The sequence below is a fragment of the Pleurodeles waltl genome, chromosome 10 (assembly GCF_031143425.1).
Source record: "Pleurodeles waltl isolate 20211129_DDA chromosome 10, aPleWal1.hap1.20221129, whole genome shotgun sequence".
NCBI lineage: Eukaryota > Metazoa > Chordata > Amphibia > Caudata > Salamandridae > Pleurodeles > Pleurodeles waltl.
The window spans coordinates 159,743,794-159,762,077 of NC_090449.1; the positions used below are offsets into that span (position 1 = coordinate 159,743,794).

An 18,284-nucleotide genomic window follows, 5' to 3' on the forward strand; every position below is an offset into this window, starting at 1 on the left:
ACTTTTTGGGGGGAGAAATGGAGGCTTTAGGCTTATCATTATTATTATTATTGGTTTACTTGTATGGGATTCTAAATGTGACACATCTTAAGCATGTGTTAACCATTTTACCAACTCCTTCCAGATAGCTTACCACTTCTGGAGAGACATCCCACCTAAATGATTGTATTCCTTAGCCTTGAGCCCTACTTCAAAGCTGATTTCCCTGACAGTTTGCCATCCACTTCTGGAAGCTAATTCCTTCCTGGTGACTTGCATGCTTCCAGCAGCATTTGCAACACTCATGCAAATTAACCATTCTCGTCATGAACATAGTATTAATTTATGGTTGAACGATATTCTTCCGGGCACCTTTATAACTTTTTGGTCCAAATGTCTACACCTGGCACATTCCAGCTAGGGGCACTGTTGTCCTTTTGGCTGTCCCAAGATATTGGCTAACCACGTGAGCAGTTGCAGAGTCACCAAGACCCAGTTGCTGTGATTCATCTAACCCATGTTGTCAATTGCATTAGTATTAATTTACTCGTTTTTATAACATAAGGATCTGACATAGAACCACAGCATCCTACACTTGTAGGTAGTTTTTTACTTTCTTTAAAATTCCACCTCACTCCAATATGCACCTTCATTCTTTCAAAGCTTATATACAACTTGCCTTAGATAGGACTCATTTTAATTGCTCAGTAGACTGGAATGCAAGGATCAGACCAGCCTAGCAAACCATAGCGGCCGGCATTCATAAACTGATATATCACACAGACCCATTTTTGAAGTGTGGCTGCATGGTAGATGGTGCATCGTATCAAAGCAGCATGTTGAATCTGAGTCTTCAGTTGGCTCTTTAGCAAGGTCCTTCTGGAACTCCGAGGAAACAGGCCATTTCTGTGGCCCCTGAAGTGGCCTATTCAAGCCCCTCTCTGTCTCTGTAAAGAGGTGCAATATGTCCGCTTCCATTATCCGCCTCCTTTGTAATGCGTTGGATGCTTGTACTCCCATATAGCATGCCTTGTACTGCTAGGAGCTGGGCTTACCGCAGCAGACATTGACTTGGTAATTACTCCACCTCAGTGATATGTGGATTGAAGCTCGCCCAGCTCATCTGCACCCCCTCCTGCCTTGCGGAACAGCAGTATTTGATGGTACTGAGGTTAGAGGGGCTGTTTTTGGGTACTGGCAAACCGCATAACCTTCACACTGGAGTATGGGACCGCTAGGAGTGCTTCCTAAATTTACTGCAGCTATATTTTTTATTTTAAGAATTGAGTACATGGTACACACACTCAGCAGCAAGGTCTTCAGTCCCACGGGCATGTGGCGTTGCTGAATTAGCAACATGCATTGGGCTGACCTCCATCCTTGGCTGATATGTCCCTCAATTTTCTGTCATTGGGTAGGAAAGTACTTCAGCCCACACGCACATGAATGTGGCAGTCTTAAACTAATGTACCTGCGATACAGCACATAGTGATTGTGCACCTGAATTCTTCCTCTTCCAAGTTCTCTTGTCTCTGAGAGGTTTATCCTGAAACCGACCGCTGTGGCACTTATTCCAACATTGTTCATTCACTAGACATAATAGGATACTTTACTATTTAAAGGAACCTCACTCTACTGTTTTCCAGGAGCATGCATCCTACCTGTTGACCACCTACAGGTGTTTGATCTGGTCATTTTCCATGTTGTAGGGCAGGACCAAGTTGCATTATAAAAAACTTAACCAGACTCTGCTATTCGATGGAAATGTTTGGCTAGTCATAACGCACATAAACAAATGGTACTAGAATGCCACAAGAGGAGATTGGGCATTGTGACGGTACTCATTAACAACATCAGTTCCACGTTCCTGTGTATGTTATGGAATGTAAATAAAGCTCCCATGAAGAAGAATATTCCCCTGTGAATCGTATTCAGTGGTGCTGGAACAAGTTTCAGAGTGGGTGGTGCTGCCATAAATGTTACATCAGTGAAGCCATAGGGATAGTAAAAAGAAATTCAAACACCACTCAACGAACAGGTACAGCAAATGAGCCACAGCCGATCAACAGGAGAGTGGTGGGGCTAAGTATGTAGCCAGTGATACATTTATCATTTGCACATTACCAAATAAAGTGTATTCATTTCTTTTGATCCTACTAAAATCTTGGTTTCCATCACACTTCACAATTAGAAAAAGTGTGCTTCAATTTTGCATTCCTCAACGCTGTGTTTCCTTAAACCTTTCCTCATAAGCTCCCTGTGCCCCAGCTAGATTGTCAGAGAAATCATTTGACAAAATCCTCTAACTTTGCAGTCGGATAAAGAAAAGTAAACCCCAATCTCCATGCTCGAAGAATAAACAGCAATTTGTCAGAAGGCATAGCCTGTCATTTCACCTTTGTCTTTGAACTGATGGCAAATATGGCAAGATAAAAATATAATTTAAAGACATCTTTATTTCTCGTTCATTGTTTATTTCGGGGGGTGACCATATTGTTGTAGACCCCTGATTTAGTTCCTATTTTTAAATTAATAGATCATAATATGTTTACATTAAGTCTATAAGATCGAAACAGGTGAAATAAATCAGCATGATCATCCTACATCTTCAACAGCTATTCAACGCTTGCCATCCTAATTTAACTAATTTAGATGGTAATAAAAAAAACTTTCCAGCTTTCCAACTGTATAATTGCTGTATCGACCTTCACTGAAGGACAGGTCCAGTTTTCTGAATATCTGAAACTTAGCCGTCCCATTACATTTGAAACCTTGTCACTGTTCTCCTGACCCTGATCCATAGATATTCAAAGTATGGCCTGCAGGCGGCCCCTGTGACCTTTACATGCGGCTCCTGGGCAACTAGAGCACTGGGCAGCTGTTTACACAACTTGGCACTAACAATAACAAATATTGAAAAGACAGCCAATCATTTATTTAAAGTTTAATTGGTGTTAAAGAAAGGATGTAACTAGATGTCATGTGCTTAAATTTAGATTTTTTAAAAAAACCTTCATTTTTAACCCCTTCGATGCTATGCCTTTTTCTCCCCATGTTGAGCCTTTTTTGGGCTATTAGGGGTCGTTTGCTCTTAAGCCTCCTTAACTTTTTGTCCACATAATGTATCCACGCCAAGTTTGCGTCCTTCTTTTCCAACATCCTGGGGATTCTAAAGCTACCCAGGGTTTGTGGATTCCCATGGGTGGGACTAAGAAATTAGCCAAAATACAGGAAAATGGGGAAAAAAGTGCTGCAGAAGAAATTGTCTGTTTTTTTCCCCCTGCAAATGGCATCAACAAAGGGTTTGTGGTGCTAACATCACCATCATCCCAGCTTTCAGGAACAGGCAGACTTTAGTCAGAAAAAACACATTTTTCAGCACAGTTTTGGGATTTTACTGTGACATAGCCTATGTTTCCTATCTTTTTTTAATTTGTGCTTTCAGCCTCCTTCTAGTTAGTGGTAGAAATGGGTGTAAAACCAGTGGTGGATCCCAGAAAGCTATACATTTCTGAAACGTAGACACAATTCTGAATTCAGCAATGGGTCATTGTGTAGATCATTAATGGTTTTCCTACAGAAAGTAACAGTTGAAATTAAAATATATTGAACTTCAGTAAAAAAAAAAAAAAGCATTTTTTGTCTAAGTGTTTATGTGTTTTCACCTATGTTTCTCCAAAATGGGCAGAAGATATGGAGTTTAGAAATGGTGGTTATTTGCAAATATCTGAATTTGTGGGTACCCACACTAGCATGTGAATTAGAGGGCATTTCTCAAAATGACTTCTTTTTTTTACGCACTGTCTTACATTTGGAAGGAGCAAATGCAGAAAAAGACAATTGGTAATAACACCTGTTCTACTGTTCTGTGTTCCTCTAAGTCTCCTGATAAAAATGGTACCTCACTTGCGTGGGAAGGCCTAAGAGCCCACGACCGGAAACGGCGTAAAACACAACATGGGCACAGCAAATGTTTCCACTTAAAATTGACCTTTTTTTTTTTTTTTGCAATGTGCCTAGCATTGCATTTTGGGCAATAGCTCAGCCGGAACCTAGGGAAACCTCGCAAACCTGTAATATAAAAATAAAGACACCCAGGGGAATCCAGGATGGGATGAGTTGTGTCGCTCTCACCAGGTTCTGTTACCCAGAATCCCTTGCAAACCTCAGCCTTTGTCTAAAAATCACATTTTCCTCACATTTCAGTGATGGAAAGTTCTGGAATCTGAGGGGAGGCACAAACTTCCTTCCAGCCAGTATTCCCCTAAGTCTCTGGATAAAAATGGTATTGCACATGTGTGTGGTTAGGCCTAGTGCCGGCAACAGGAAACCACCCAAAGCACAACATGGACACATCACATTTTGCCACTGAAAAAAACTCTTTTTTTCAATGTGCCTAGCTGTGGATTATGGGTCCTAGCTCAGCCGTCAACTAGGGAAACCTAGCAACCCTGTACACTTTTTTAAAAAACTAGACACCAAGGGAAATATAGGATGGGGTGACTTGTGTGTCTCTCCCCAGATTCTGTTACTTAGTACCCTTGCAAACTTCAAAATGTGTCTAAAAACACATTTTCCTCACATTTCTGTGATGGAAAGTTCTGAAATCGGAGGGGAGACACAAACCTCTTTCCACCCAGCATTCCCCGAAGTCTCCCAATAAAGATGATACCTCACTTGTGTCGCTAGGCCCTGTGCCGATGATAGGAAGCGGACCAAAACGTTTGGCTTGCGTACATCCTCCAACGGTTTCTTACCCAGAATCCCCTGCATGCCTCAAATTTAGCTTTTTAAAAAATCTGATTTTCCTTACATTCCCTTTTTGGGATCACTGTGCCGGCGCAAATGTCCTACCACCCAGCGTTCACAGCCTTCAAATAAAAAGGATAACTCACTTGTGTTGGTAGGCCTTGCGCCTGTGACAGGGAAGGGACAAAAACGCGTAGATTGCCCTTTTGGGCCCACATTGGTCCCCCCTCAGATTCTAATTTTATACGTTTTGAGGCCGACTCTGCTTTGGGCACCCACACAAGTAAGGTATCATTTTTATTCGGGAGACTGAGGGGAACATTGGGTGGTAGGAAATTTGTGCAGGTGCAGTAATCCTACAACTTTACCACACAGAGATATGAGAAAAATGTAACTTTTTAGCCAAATTTGAAGTTTGCAGGGGATTCTGGATAAGAAAACACTGGGTGATCCAAGCAATTTGCACTGCCAGCCAAGCACCAGTCCACGCACACCGTCAGCCAAACGCAAGTCCACACACACACCACTAGCAAAATTCCAGTACACACTTAGCCAGCCGAACGCCACTACACACAGACTGTCAGCCGAACTCCAGTTTCCATACACACAGAAACTTTCCTTGGTATTTAGTGGTTTTCTGCCCCCCCTTGGGGGCACCTAAGCCTAAATGTAGTGCTGATCTGCCCCCTATGTGGGGCAGAAGTGGCCAAAATGTGTGCCTAAGAAAAGGGGGGCCCTTGCCTATGGGGACGCTCCCTGACATGCCCATAAACCTATCCCTGGTGCCCGGTGGGCTTTCTGTCTCCAGGGGAGAGGGGGGGGGCTCAGGGGGAGGCAGATCGGTTGTAATAACCACCATATTTTTGTGGGAGGCATTGGCAGCTCACACCCGTACACAAAAAAAAAATAGTCCCTGGTGGTAGAAAGACTGTCAGTTTTTTTGTTTTGGTGGTGGGGGTCAATAGGGGCATTAGCATGTCTATTCTGGGCAGCCCCCACCACTACTCTGGGGCAAAAAAAATACTCCCTGGTACCTAGTGGGATTTGTGCCCATCCGGGGGGGAGCTGATCATGGGTTATTGCACCCATCTACCCCCCCAGTAGGGAGGAGGGCAGAAAGATGGTGTTTTTTGTTTTTGTTTTGTTGGGGTGGGGTGGGGCATTGCCAAGCCCATCCTGGTCAGCACCCTCCCATACTCTGGCTAAATAAAATACTCACCGAGACCTAGTGGGCTTTCTGCCCCGCTGGGGGTAAGGGCAGTAAGAATGTGCCCATTAGTTTTTGGTGGGTGGGAGCATTGATATGCCCACACTGGGCAGCTTGCCCCTATTCTGTAAATATTAATATATTTATATTAATTCCCTGGTTCCTAGTGTGCCATGCTTTCTGCCCTCCTGGGGGTCAGATTGGAGGCTATTGCCCCCAGGAGGAGGCAGAAAGACTTTGGCAACTTTTTGGGTGGGGGGGGTGGGGGTTGGGGGGGCAAATTTATTTTAGGCCATTTGTGCCCCCCTGGGGAGCGACCCTTGTCTGATGGGTCGCTCCCCATCTCTTAAAAAAAAAAAAACACAACAAAATTTTTTTGCCCTGGCGCCTACAGGTTTCTGCCCACCCCCTGGGGGCAGATCGGCAGTTAGCCCCCAGAACACCGAGGCAGAGAAAGTGAAATGAGCAGATTGGCTCATTTTACTTTAGTTTTCCTTGAAATGATGTCAGCGCGCCATGCGAGCTGCTTCTTATTTCAGTAAAAACTAAAAACAGCCTTGGGAGCTGGGAAAGTTCTTTCCGAGCCCTGAGGCTGTTTTTAGAATAAACAAATCCCTCTGCTGTGAATAGCAGAAGGATTTCGCGCTCATGTGGTGAGGACGGAATCGTTAAAATTCTCTGCACATCGCCTTTGCGCATGACTGAACAACTCCGTCATGCACCCCATAGGAGTTAAAGAGATCTTCCACCAAAAGTGGAAAAATATGACAGTCTCTCCAACAATTTACGTGGAGAACCTAGAAGCATGAATTCTTCCTCCTTACCCTGACAACAACACCAATTGTAAATTAAAGAAGCAAGTCAGTTGTTATGTGCACTTTTTGGTGGCCTGGGTTCCTATTATACATAAACAACATTATACTTTCTTAAATCAAACACAGGAGCGCGTTTTGCACAGTGCAGACTATGAAATCATGTATTTCGAGATCCTCTTCTAATTGATAATGAAGAAAGAAGAGGGAAATTAAACAGTTGCCTAGGATCAAACAGTTTCAAAAAGTAGGGAAGCTGGGATTAATCCCATGTTTTCTGGTTTCGCATTGTTCATTTCAGCCTCTAGAAGTATATCCTTTGCTTCACCTACCTTACCGCCAATCCTCCCAGCACCCTCCCCCGACCACCACACTCCTGGCTTCAGTGCGGCTCTCAGGCACATCACAGAACTAACTTTTTGCCCCTGGGAGAGTGTTTGCGAATACCCATGCCCTAATCTTGTCATTTTTTTTCTATGATGACTACTTTGAGTCTTCAATATCCGACAGTTCTTTGTATGTAGTAGAAACTTTTAAATGTTATCCATTCTTGAATAGCCATGTAGAAATTAAGGGTTGTTGTGACATATTTACACACATCTTAACAGAACTGTATTTACTCACTAACTTCCCCACAGTTTGTTAATGTGATGAAAAAACGAATATTCGAGACAAATCTGTTTATGGTATCAAAACTTTCACGATACTGACCTTCAGTATATATGCTCAATTAGGTCTTTAGGGTAACGTTTGAGCCACTTGAGTATATATGCTTCATGTCTACTGGCTATTGACACCAGTATGATCCACAGATACCTGAAGGGATATTTTCCAAAAATGAAGACTCCGGGTAATGTCAGGGGGTTTCCTGGTTACATAGCATCTACCTCGATGCCCCCAGGTTCATTCCAGGCTCATCTACAAGCAATCCTCATCCTTTTGAGTAAAAAGTATGTCCCACCAGTAGCAAAGTTCTTTCTTCGTCCTTGCTGTGCCTGATTCTTTCTTTGTCCTCGCTGGGCCTGATTCCAGTCTTCAAATTCAGACTGAAGTTTGTCAGTCACAAAGGGTTTTCTGTAAACCCGCTTAACTGTGGAATTTCTTACTTGTTTACATCAAACTGATCAATGACCATTTGACTTATTGTTCCTTGATGTCTCAACTCATTTCAGTTATATCAGTTCCGTCATGCTTTCATATTATACACGCTACTGTCTGCCTCAACTCTGAGACCTGCTACACCTTAGAACATAATATCCAATTTTGCACACAGTCTGTAGTAATCCTTTTATAAAAACATTTGAAATAAGATTACGTAGAGTGAACACTTGAATATTTCCAAGCCATGACACTAGGTAAAAGCTATCTACACTAAATCAAATTCTGTCGTATTGTGGAGTTGTGCCATCACAGAATATGTACAATTTCATCGCTTTTAAAAGTATTTCACATAGCGTTTCATCAGTGTATGATTTGTTATACGTTAGTGGAAAACGGTGGTTGTTAGCAGTGGTAGTGGCTGTAACCATATATACATGGGCTCTATCATACTTAAGGCTAAACTTCTGCTAAGCAACTCTAGTTTGGCCATGAGCACTGTTTTAGTGTGCCATTGTTTTAACAACACAGAAATCTAGAAAGGAGTTCTTTATTATGATGTTGTTGTGTTCCACTGTGTCCATGATAATAGCAATATATAGAGGAGTTTGCTCTTACTCCTTCCATTATGGCCCAGCTGGTATAAGGTGAGGGTAATTGGAGGTTTTGAGTATGTGTATGATGGTACTTTGTTATGCTCTGAACTGGCAAATGTGTAATCTCCTCTTGGCCCTCCATCTATCTTCATTGGATTTCTAAACCTTATGGTAAGTAGGCAATTAACCTCTTTCCAATATGGATTGTAATCCATTCCAATTGTGTAGCATATTTTTTTTTTTCTCCAGATCTGTAATATTTGCAGACTAGATAACTGTTTTCTAATTTAGTTTTTTGGAACCTGGTCTCAAAGGATTACCAGGTATTTTTTTTTAATGATTTTATTAGCGTTCTTGCATGTCATCACAGTGGAGAAAATCTGAACATAGAGTTGTTTGGACAGTTAATAAGATAGCAAGGAAAATTATCTAACAGAAATAGTGTGTGGCTTTAATTTATTTGATGCCGACTGCAACATCCTAGCGGCAGTTAGTGCTAGAAGTGGATACATGCCGGGCACCATCAGCTGGGCACTTCTCATGTAAGGGGTATCAAAGCCAGTTTGTGGTGGGGTGATATTAGATTTTTTATGTCCCATTTTTGCTATGGCTTTATCTAAGAACTGTTGCAGGAGTCCATGATAGAAATAAGATTTGGGAAATACAGACGACCAGTGCTAACATAGGAGGAATAAATGGATGAGGAGTAGCATCATTGGCAAAGATCAAATGAGCTCTGGCCATACACCTTGATAAACACACGAACAATTAAAACTCTGCTAGGTAGAGGTTTTTGATTTTACTGAAATTAGTGAATAATACATCTCCAGTGTTCCTTGTGATGAAAGATTAATTACAGCTGTCATTAGTATGCTGTTTTGATGGTATAACACTATCTCTGAGTATAGAGTATTGTCTTATGTATTTGTTTCTTGGCCCGCTTGTCAGTCCTTCTCTTGTTCTTGAACTCTTATCAGAGGCCTGTAGCATCCTGGTGGGTCCTGGTGTTCACTGCATTTCAGGGTGTGTGTAGCATCCTGCATTTGTGCATGTGTGTTTATATTTCTGCCATCTTTTGCTTTATAACGGTGAAGAAGGTCTATCTTCATTTTTTTGAGGTGTCTCAATGTTTAAGTGGCGGTCAATGAGGAATTGAAGGAATCTGAGCAATGAACTGATTCTATTCTTGGTGTGGTGCCCTATTTCAATTACGTTCCTAATCCTAAATAAATAGAACAGATAAAAACGAGTCCCTAGTTTGCATTTAATGGTGCACTGCCCCTTCTACTTACAAGATTTGTATTATAGGATTTTAAAGGAAGGCATGCAAATGCCACACAAGGAAATTAGACGTAAGCCTTTTGAACCAGTACGGACACTGGTGGCTCTCATCTTTGAACTGTGGGTCAGAACGGCAGGTAGGCTTAAAACATAGAATAGAAGCTGCATAGTCTGCACTGTGACGCAGAAACATAAATGTGAGGACTGTAAAATTGTCCAGGCTCTTAAAATTAAATCCTCCTAGTCCTTTGGAGCATCAAGAAACTTTTCTAAACGTCCGTTACTTGTGAACCATCCCGTAGGGATCCCGTCTTAAATGAATAGACAGCCTTGGTGTATGTTATCAGTCATACCAACGATCTTATTTGCTTCTCCATTGGTTCATGCATTTTATCCTCTTTTAGATTGTTTGTTTTATTTTCAATCCTGTACTCTGAGCATTGTTTTAAGACAAGACAACTTTAATAAAAATGGGATCACTAGGAAGGTACGGTTCTCGGTGGAGGAATCTGTTGTGCAATGATGTCACTTTTGGGAGACTGTCATTTTACCTTACCTAATTGCAGTCAGTGAGCTCTTTGGTGTTGTCTGCCGCTGTAACTAATATCAAAATACTCTTTTCACCCACACTGTTTTTTCAGCTTGCGCTATCCATTTTGGGAGATGTCCTTTTCAGACAGTACTCATTTACACTGTTCTTTCATATCCGATCTCCTTACTGAAATGACCATCACTTACAAGAGGCACACAGCTTTGGCGCCACACCCCTCTCAGCAGATTATAGCGAAAAGCTGCATAAAGAATGAAATAATACCTTTTGGCTCCTGGCCAAAGGCATAACTTCCCACCAGAGCCCACCTTCCTGGCCAGGCATTGAAACTAGTCGATATATTGAGATACAATGTACTAATTACTAATTTCCATGCATGCAGAGGTCATTTGGAATTGAGGAGTGCATTTTCATTGTAACTTCGTAACTTGTGGTACATAAAAGATACAAACGGCAAAATCCTTCTTGTACTTCATGTATTTAATGGTGCTTGGACTCACACCCAATAATAGAACTGAGAGTTGAAATTACAAAGGGGCAGGCTCAAGACTGAATCATCAGCTGTAGAAATATGAGCACTTACACTGTAGAAATGGGGCAAATGACCCAATTACCTGCTTACTCTTGGCCTGTAATGACAACGAGGCAGGACATCTAAAAAAAAAAAATCCAAACAAACTCTGAATTACAGCTCTGATGATAAATCAGCTTTTCCACCTCCCCCATCTCTGATCTGTTTGCCTGGGAAAACCTAAGGGCTCTTATTGTCTCTTTCTTCCAAACCACACACTGGGGTACATATTAAGAACCACTCTCACTTAGCAGTCCTACCAAGCTATCTTAAGGCAACCAGCCCACTAACACTTGACCTACATCAGATGCAATTAATTGCAGTACTCCGAAGCCATATGTCAGAAGATCAGTCGCCCACCTGTTTCACAAGACGAGCAGATGCATGCATCAGTAAATAGATCAATTTTCAGCACCAAAGCTGCTAACTCCTGAGTAATAAACAAGAATACTTAAAAATGACCAAAACAACTGGTATTCGTGTAAGGGTCACAGTGTTGCAGCAAGTATGAAAATTGTCAGCCATGATTACCTTGGAACTCCATATTAGCCGCCTCCTTCCTGTGTGTCAGTATTTCAACTTGGCCTTAAAATAGTTTATTAAATTTTTTTTTGGAAATGCTTCAGTTTATCGATGCAATGTTGTTTGCCCTGGAGCCTGTTGTATAGGGGCTCTCTAGCTTTGCCTTTGAAATCTTGACTCTTATGTGTACGATTACAAGTTCTTCTTTTTAACTGCAGTTTGGGATCGAGTCGGGTGCACTTTCCTCATGAACATGCTAGCTTATTGTCTCTCCTTTAAAACTCACCCATAACACATTTTTATTGTATTGATGCAGTTTTAAGATGGCTGAACTGGTTCAGAAGAAGGGGAAAAAAAGAAACGATGATGGACTTGGCACAGTCGTAGACTTCCTGCTGGCCAATGCCAGGCTGGTGCTAGGAATCGGGGGAGCCGCTATGCTTGGAATTGCCACTCTGGCAGTGAAAAGAGTGAGTTTTTTCATGCTTTTCCCTTGGTGCTTTAGATATTGGCACTTCCTTTCTTCAAAGAGGGTTGCCAGTCCTATTTCATGCTGTAAAACCTACGTTTCCAGGACAAAAGTATAATTCGGTGCTCCAGAAGGACACATTCTTTTGTCAGTTTTCCTTATAAGCACACTCGTAGCCCTTTAGAGGTTAGGGTTTGTAGCGACCATTATTGTTAGGTGTGCTTGGAGGCCTCACATTGAATTGGGCTAATATGGTAAGTGGAAAGCGACCGACGATTTGTCCAACATTATATTGTCAAATTTTGAACTTGAAATGGCAGTGTTTTTAAAACCCAATACAGCATGCAATTGTTTTACATTACATACTGTCTTGTCTTAAAGTGTTTTTATTACATTTTTGTTGAAATGTTAAATAAAATATTACTGGATGTTTTCTTGGTCTTTGCTATGCTTGTTGTCTTCGTCAAGCACTGTCAGTTTAATAAGTAAAGGTGTTCATTCGCCTGCTGTAGCCACAGACTTTACGCTGCCAGCATCACAAGTTTGAATAATAAGAATCCGAACCAAGTTTGATCTGTTATACAGCATGTTAAAGGATTTCTAAATAAGGTATAATAGGTTAAAACTAATGTCCATAATCTAGGATTGAACGTGACCCTATTTAAGGTGACCAGGTGTTTTGCTAATGCCAATCACCCCATCCAAGAACAGAAAGGTGTAAGATAACAATAAACAGATAGGGAATGTGAGACCAACTGACCTTCTCTGTCAGGCTGGTTACAGTTCATTCATGAAGCTTCCATCTTTGCACATGGCGTGAGTACGACTTTATATAGACAAGGCATACTGGTTCTCTAAGTTCATAACAAACCTGCCAGTGAAAGAAAACAGCAAGATTCTCATGCATTTAAACATCACATGACTGCTGGAAAATTTTGAGTTGTTTTTATCTGGATCAGGGCTAAATCCTGGTGTAACCAATTGCTGCTCAAAAGCCACAGCAGTGTCTTCCGTTTAAGGGATACCACTTGACCGACTTACCGTAGCAGTTCAAGGCCACTGATGCTATTACAGTTCAATTCTCATGTTGTTTCAGCAGCAATCCCTGGAGAGAAAATACTCCACCAAGGTTAAGGTAAGGACTGACAAACTCCAGTTGACCAAAAAAGAAAGTCATTTATATATCACAATATCCAATTCCACTTAGAATGGATAACACCCACATGACCATACTGTAAAGTCACCGTAAATTGGCAGTCACATTTATTATAATGCTTTCAACATACTTGAAAACTGTTCAGCACAATGAAGAGTGTCAGTATATATTTGTTTGCATCCTTAACGTCTAATTGGGCAGGGTATTAGATTGAACTATAGATAATTTTTATAATACTATTTACATGTAAGTGTTGTTTCTTCTACTGACCATTGATTCCTTAAATAACATCAACTCTCAGCATGTCAGATGTAGAGACTTAGCTCTATGAAAAGGGTAATTGAATATTTTTTATTTCATCATATTTTTTTTCCAAGCTCCGTTTGGCTAACAGTGTCCTATGGGATAGTTAAAATTCCCTTGGCAAAACTAATGTAATTTATTTGATTAAGGCCATGACATTTAAATTCAATGTTAAGATATAACATATGAACTTTTCAATTCACAAATAATCTTTTATATGCACTGATATTACCTTAACACCTTTTTTATCCTAGCAGTATTTCCTTGGAAGTATTATTAAATTTTGTTGAGCTTCAATTCAAATGTGGCATATGACATTTATACAGCGTATGCACTCCAAGACTTCTGTAGGTCAGTGCTGAGCAGAGTGAGGGATAGTTGGCCTTCTTACTTATGCACTTTCTTGAAGAAATGCCACGTGTTGGCAGATGATGCTCAGATGACCGACCCTTTACCAACAGTAATTAAAAAGCGAACCATGCCTGCCATGCCACAGCTTCCTTAGTATTCTCAGGAAGTGGTCTTGGAATTGGAATGATTAAGTAATGTTGGATTTTTTTTTTCTAGGAACACAGTGCTAGTGGCTCAGCTGGCACAGGAATGAATCAGATTATTACAGACACTATTTTGATTAAATATTATTCGCTTTTTAGATTGCTGTGAAATACCTTATGGTTAACTCTCTGACTTGCAATGGATGGACATTATTGTTACTGTTTTATTCCACAATGTTACAATGTTTTTCAGATAATAGATCGAGCGGCTAGTCCCCCAGACGATGAAAAAGAAACTTCTAAAGCAGAACAGAAGTGCATCGATGAGAGCTGGAAGGAGTTGAGCTTGCTCCGGGCATCACCAAAGCTGTTTCGCAAGTCAAACAGGGAAGCCCTCACTGCACCTATGCCATCTCCTCCTGAGAGCAAAGCTGCTCCAGGTTTGTACCTTTCCGGAAGTCTTGAAAAATGATTCTGTGGCTGACCTTACTATGTAGTTACAAAGCCTAAATTGTTTGGGGTTGACTACAAAATGCAACGTTACAAGAAAAGTAAAATTGCTTAAGGTAGAATTGTAAAAAGATCTGATTTTTGTGAAACTTCTGAGAAATGTAAGTTTCAAAAGTATAATTAAAACTTTGCATAGGTCTAATTAAAACACTTGTTTCTTGGTTCCAGAACCAGTTAATTTAAGCTTTATACCACACTTTGGTATACAAAGTTTTCAGTATTTTTGATGTCCAATACAGAACATTCAATAGAATTGTGAAAAGCCAGGACCTACATTTAAAACCAATTATCTTTATTTCTCACATCTTTAGAGCCGCAGAGTGAAAAGCTGGTGCAGGAGGAGATTAAAGCTGACCCAAAGAGGATTCCACTTAGTTTCACACTCCAAGAAAAACTGCTTGATTACTGTCACTGTCACATTACGGTTTCAGATGATGATGTTTCTAAGTGCCTGCAGCTCACCAAGGCAGTCCTCTCAGAAATGCAGGACTTTCTATGCAACAAGTTCCCCCACTTGCCATTTGGTGCCATGAAGATTGTTGGGCCCTTGGTCGATGGTCTTGAAGTCCTGTCTGTTGATCATGCGTGTTTTACAGTGCCTCTTGGCCTAGAACCAGCACTTTGGAGCCTTATTCCTGGAGAACACACAATCTTGAACACCCCTGACTTTTGGCTAGTCAAGCGTGTAGACCTGGAGTACATCACACGTGGGAGCAGCCCATGGGATAGGTTTTTAGTTGGTGGATACCTTTCCTCAAATGTGATTATAGATTTTCTCCATAAAATACTGGTGGGGTCCATCAACTGGCCTTCTATTGGCACCATGCTGGGTGGAATCATCAGACCAGTGGTGGCTCCTGGGGAACTAAGGCTAGAGGTGAGCCACGAGTCTATCCAGCTAAGCATCGATGTCACTCCCGTAATTAAAATGGGGCACACTGTTCTCTTGGCTAGATCACTTGAAAACAGTCCAGCTGAAAACCTTTGGCTTCAGAGCTTTTATGTAACAGAGATCAGCCAGCTCAGGGACTTGGATCAGAAAGACACAGGCAAACGGTGGTGTTGTCTCAAAATTCTCAAAGGCATTTGCAAGAGCCACCAACGCTTGAAAAAATTAACAGGAAGTCATCTCGCCCATGTCATTCTTCACCTGAGTGAAAGAGAGTCTGATTGGAGAGAAGAGGCCTTGGGTGACAGGTTTCAGCAAGTGATTGAAGAGCTGATTGGTTACTTGGAGAATGGCTTCCTGCCTTGCTATTTCAACAACAAAATGAACATGTTTTCTGAATTGTGTGCTGAGGATATTGATGAGATGGGTTATACCTTTTACAGCGCCCTGTCTAGTTTGGAGGTATTAATTCAGAAGCACACCTAGAGAAAAATATTTCTGAGGGAGTGTTCATACCTTTTCTTTGAAAGTACCTGTAAACCAGTATACATAAAGAAACCAAGTATGAGCTATTGCAGCTGTGGATGTTATGTTGTTGAATTGGTCCTCTGAATTAAAGTGTCAATTTTGCAAATTGTTTGCACACTTTCAACAAAAATAATGAGCCTAAAAAAGGTTTGGATTGATGGTCTCAATTTACCTATGACCCTCAGCTTAACTGTGAGACTCCCTCCAAACATTTAAGCTAAATCCTGAACACCTGTCTGCTAAATACTCCACTTATTGCCTACACCCGATCTGTTGTCTGATCCAGATTAACACTTCATGCTTACCTTAAACGTGGACACGTGTAAAAGGCAAAACAATTGAGTAATTAGTTCTTTATTTCTTCAGTAGCTTTTAATTTGTAAGCCTACTAGTTTTGATCACTGTGTGACCTAGAAACCAGATGCTTCATCTGATCTTAACATGTGTTGCCCTTTCACCACAGTCGTTTGTGTTGGAAACAATGAGCTTTGTAAAAGCTCTGGTGAAGAAAATTAATAGCGGTCTAAAAATACTAAAATAACTTGCTTTACAGAAGAAAGAAAAGTTTCAGAAAGTTAACCAGCCATGAAGTGGATCTTGTGTATTACTAATACTGAAATAGCAGGAGGCCCTAACTCGAGGAGTAGTGCTACCAGGCCATCAGTTGAAACCTAGTATGAGAGGCTTGCAAATGGATGAATTGTATTCTGTTGCTTAATTTGATTCTTGATGGTTCTGCGAATCCACTTCCTGTGCTACCTGCTGCTATTTGGTAACTGACTTCTGTTAGTATTAATGATAGTAATAACATATTTTTCACTGAATTGAGTTCTAATCTCCAGTGACACCTATGATAAAACAGGTATCCCTATTGTCATTCTTAGTTAGGGGGATTACAACCTAGAATTAATTTCGGTGGATATGTCAGTGTGACATTGCATTCTTCATGCCAATCCTCTACCTGAGGTTATGTGAGCGCTTAGGATGTGCTTCCCTTACTTCAACATTGTAATTCCAGTTGGAATCTATGTGCGTGTCCAGTTTCAAAACAGCACCAGAAATGTAATTAATGTTATTATGGTTGGTAGCGAAGCAGCTCATTATCAACCGGTCGCAATAAGGGTAACATGCAAAGTAGTGAGACTAGTTTAATGTTCTGCTCATTGCCTCGCTCTTCTGAATGTAGCCCATTGCTACCAGTGCATAACAAAAGAATTTTGAATATGCCCTTACTATATGATTGTTGTTCCATCAGTGAAATAGTGAATGTGTCATACAAATAATTAATGACAAGCTTAATAGATCCATTTCCGTGTTCAGCCATTTTATTTACAAATTGTCCTTGTTTTTCCTGTTGTTAGATCGATACTGAGTCAGTAAAGTATAAATCTCTGCTTAACTGTATAAAACACAAGAACCTACTGGATTTAAAAAAAATGGATTACGTTTTTCTATATCAAACTGCGTAGCTCTAACAAAAGAGTTCAATACTACTTATCTAAGAATTTGCACTTTCTTTTCGTGCTGATGAGATTCATACTATAGAAACTGAATTTTAATCAGCCTAGCAGATGCATTTGTTTCCCCAGCCTATTCGCACCATGTGTCTGTCACTTCTGTCTCACCCCACATATGAACTTTGAGGTGTCTCTGGTTGTTTGTATCAAAGGTTTATTTTTATTGCCACTTGCGATTATGACAAATCCTGGAATTAACTTTACCTATATGTGTTCTTTAAAGTGTTCATTTGAAAGACATTTGCCAGTTTTGCACAAATAATATACTAGATGTCCTTTGAAAGAGAAGTGAACTATTTTTTAAATGTGTGCTCTTTGCCCTGTTGAATGGGGTGTTTAAACATCACATGCTATTACTTTCTCTTAAATTCTTTAATCTGCTGCTATTTTTGTATATGTTAGTGCCAATAAAGAATTATTTTGAACCAGTGTGTGCTCCTTTAACATGCAAATAATGGTACTATTGTCCTGTGGATGTAATATTCAAACTTGTTAATTGATAGATGCATTAACAGCTTTTAATGTGCTTATTTTAGGTGATGTCAACATTCAAATCAAATCGGGGTTTATAAAGCGCAACCACTCACCCTTAAGGGTCGCAAGGCGCTAGGGGGGGTTTGTCCTTTGAGGTTCAGTTGAAGAGCCAGGTTTTAAGGTCCTTCCTGAATTGAGGTAGCAATGGTGACTGCATGAGGTGCATGGGCAGGATGTTCCAGCTCTTTGCTGCGAGGTAGGCGAAGGATCTTCCACCAGCTGAGGTCTTTCCGTATGCGGGGTATGTTGGCTCATGCTTTTTGAGCGGAGAGGTCTGGTGGGGGAGTAGAAGGTGATGCAGTGGTTGAGATAGGCGGGTCCTGTGTCGTGGAGGGCCTCGTAAGTATGGACAAGGAGCTTGAAGTAATTTCTTTTCTCGATAGGAAGCCAGTGGAGGTCTCTTAGGTGATTGGAGATATGTTCACGGCGGGGAATGTCCAGGATGAGGCTGGCAGACGTGTTTTGGATGTGCTGTAGTTTCTTCAGATTCTTCTGGGTGGTATAGGCATTGAGGGCATT

The 18,284-nt window shown here is 40.9% G+C and overlaps 1 protein-coding gene across 4 annotated transcripts in view; it reads left to right on the plus strand.

The window, feature by feature from the left end:
- Positions 1-17,656, plus strand: part of MIEF2 (mitochondrial elongation factor 2) — a 36,018-nt gene extending 18,362 nt beyond the window's left edge. For all 4 annotated transcript variants that reach the window (XM_069210102.1, XM_069210103.1, XM_069210100.1 and 1 more), the window contains 3 exons: positions 11,682-11,835; positions 14,041-14,227; positions 14,609-17,656. In XM_069210102.1, the coding sequence (XP_069066203.1) occupies positions 11,689-11,835; positions 14,041-14,227; positions 14,609-15,672 (1,398 nt within the window). In that variant the 5' untranslated portion in view covers positions 11,682-11,688 and the 3' untranslated portion in view covers positions 15,673-17,656. The remainder of the gene's footprint in view (positions 1-11,681; positions 11,836-14,040; positions 14,228-14,608) is intronic.
- Positions 17,657-18,284: the final 628 nt, after the last annotated feature.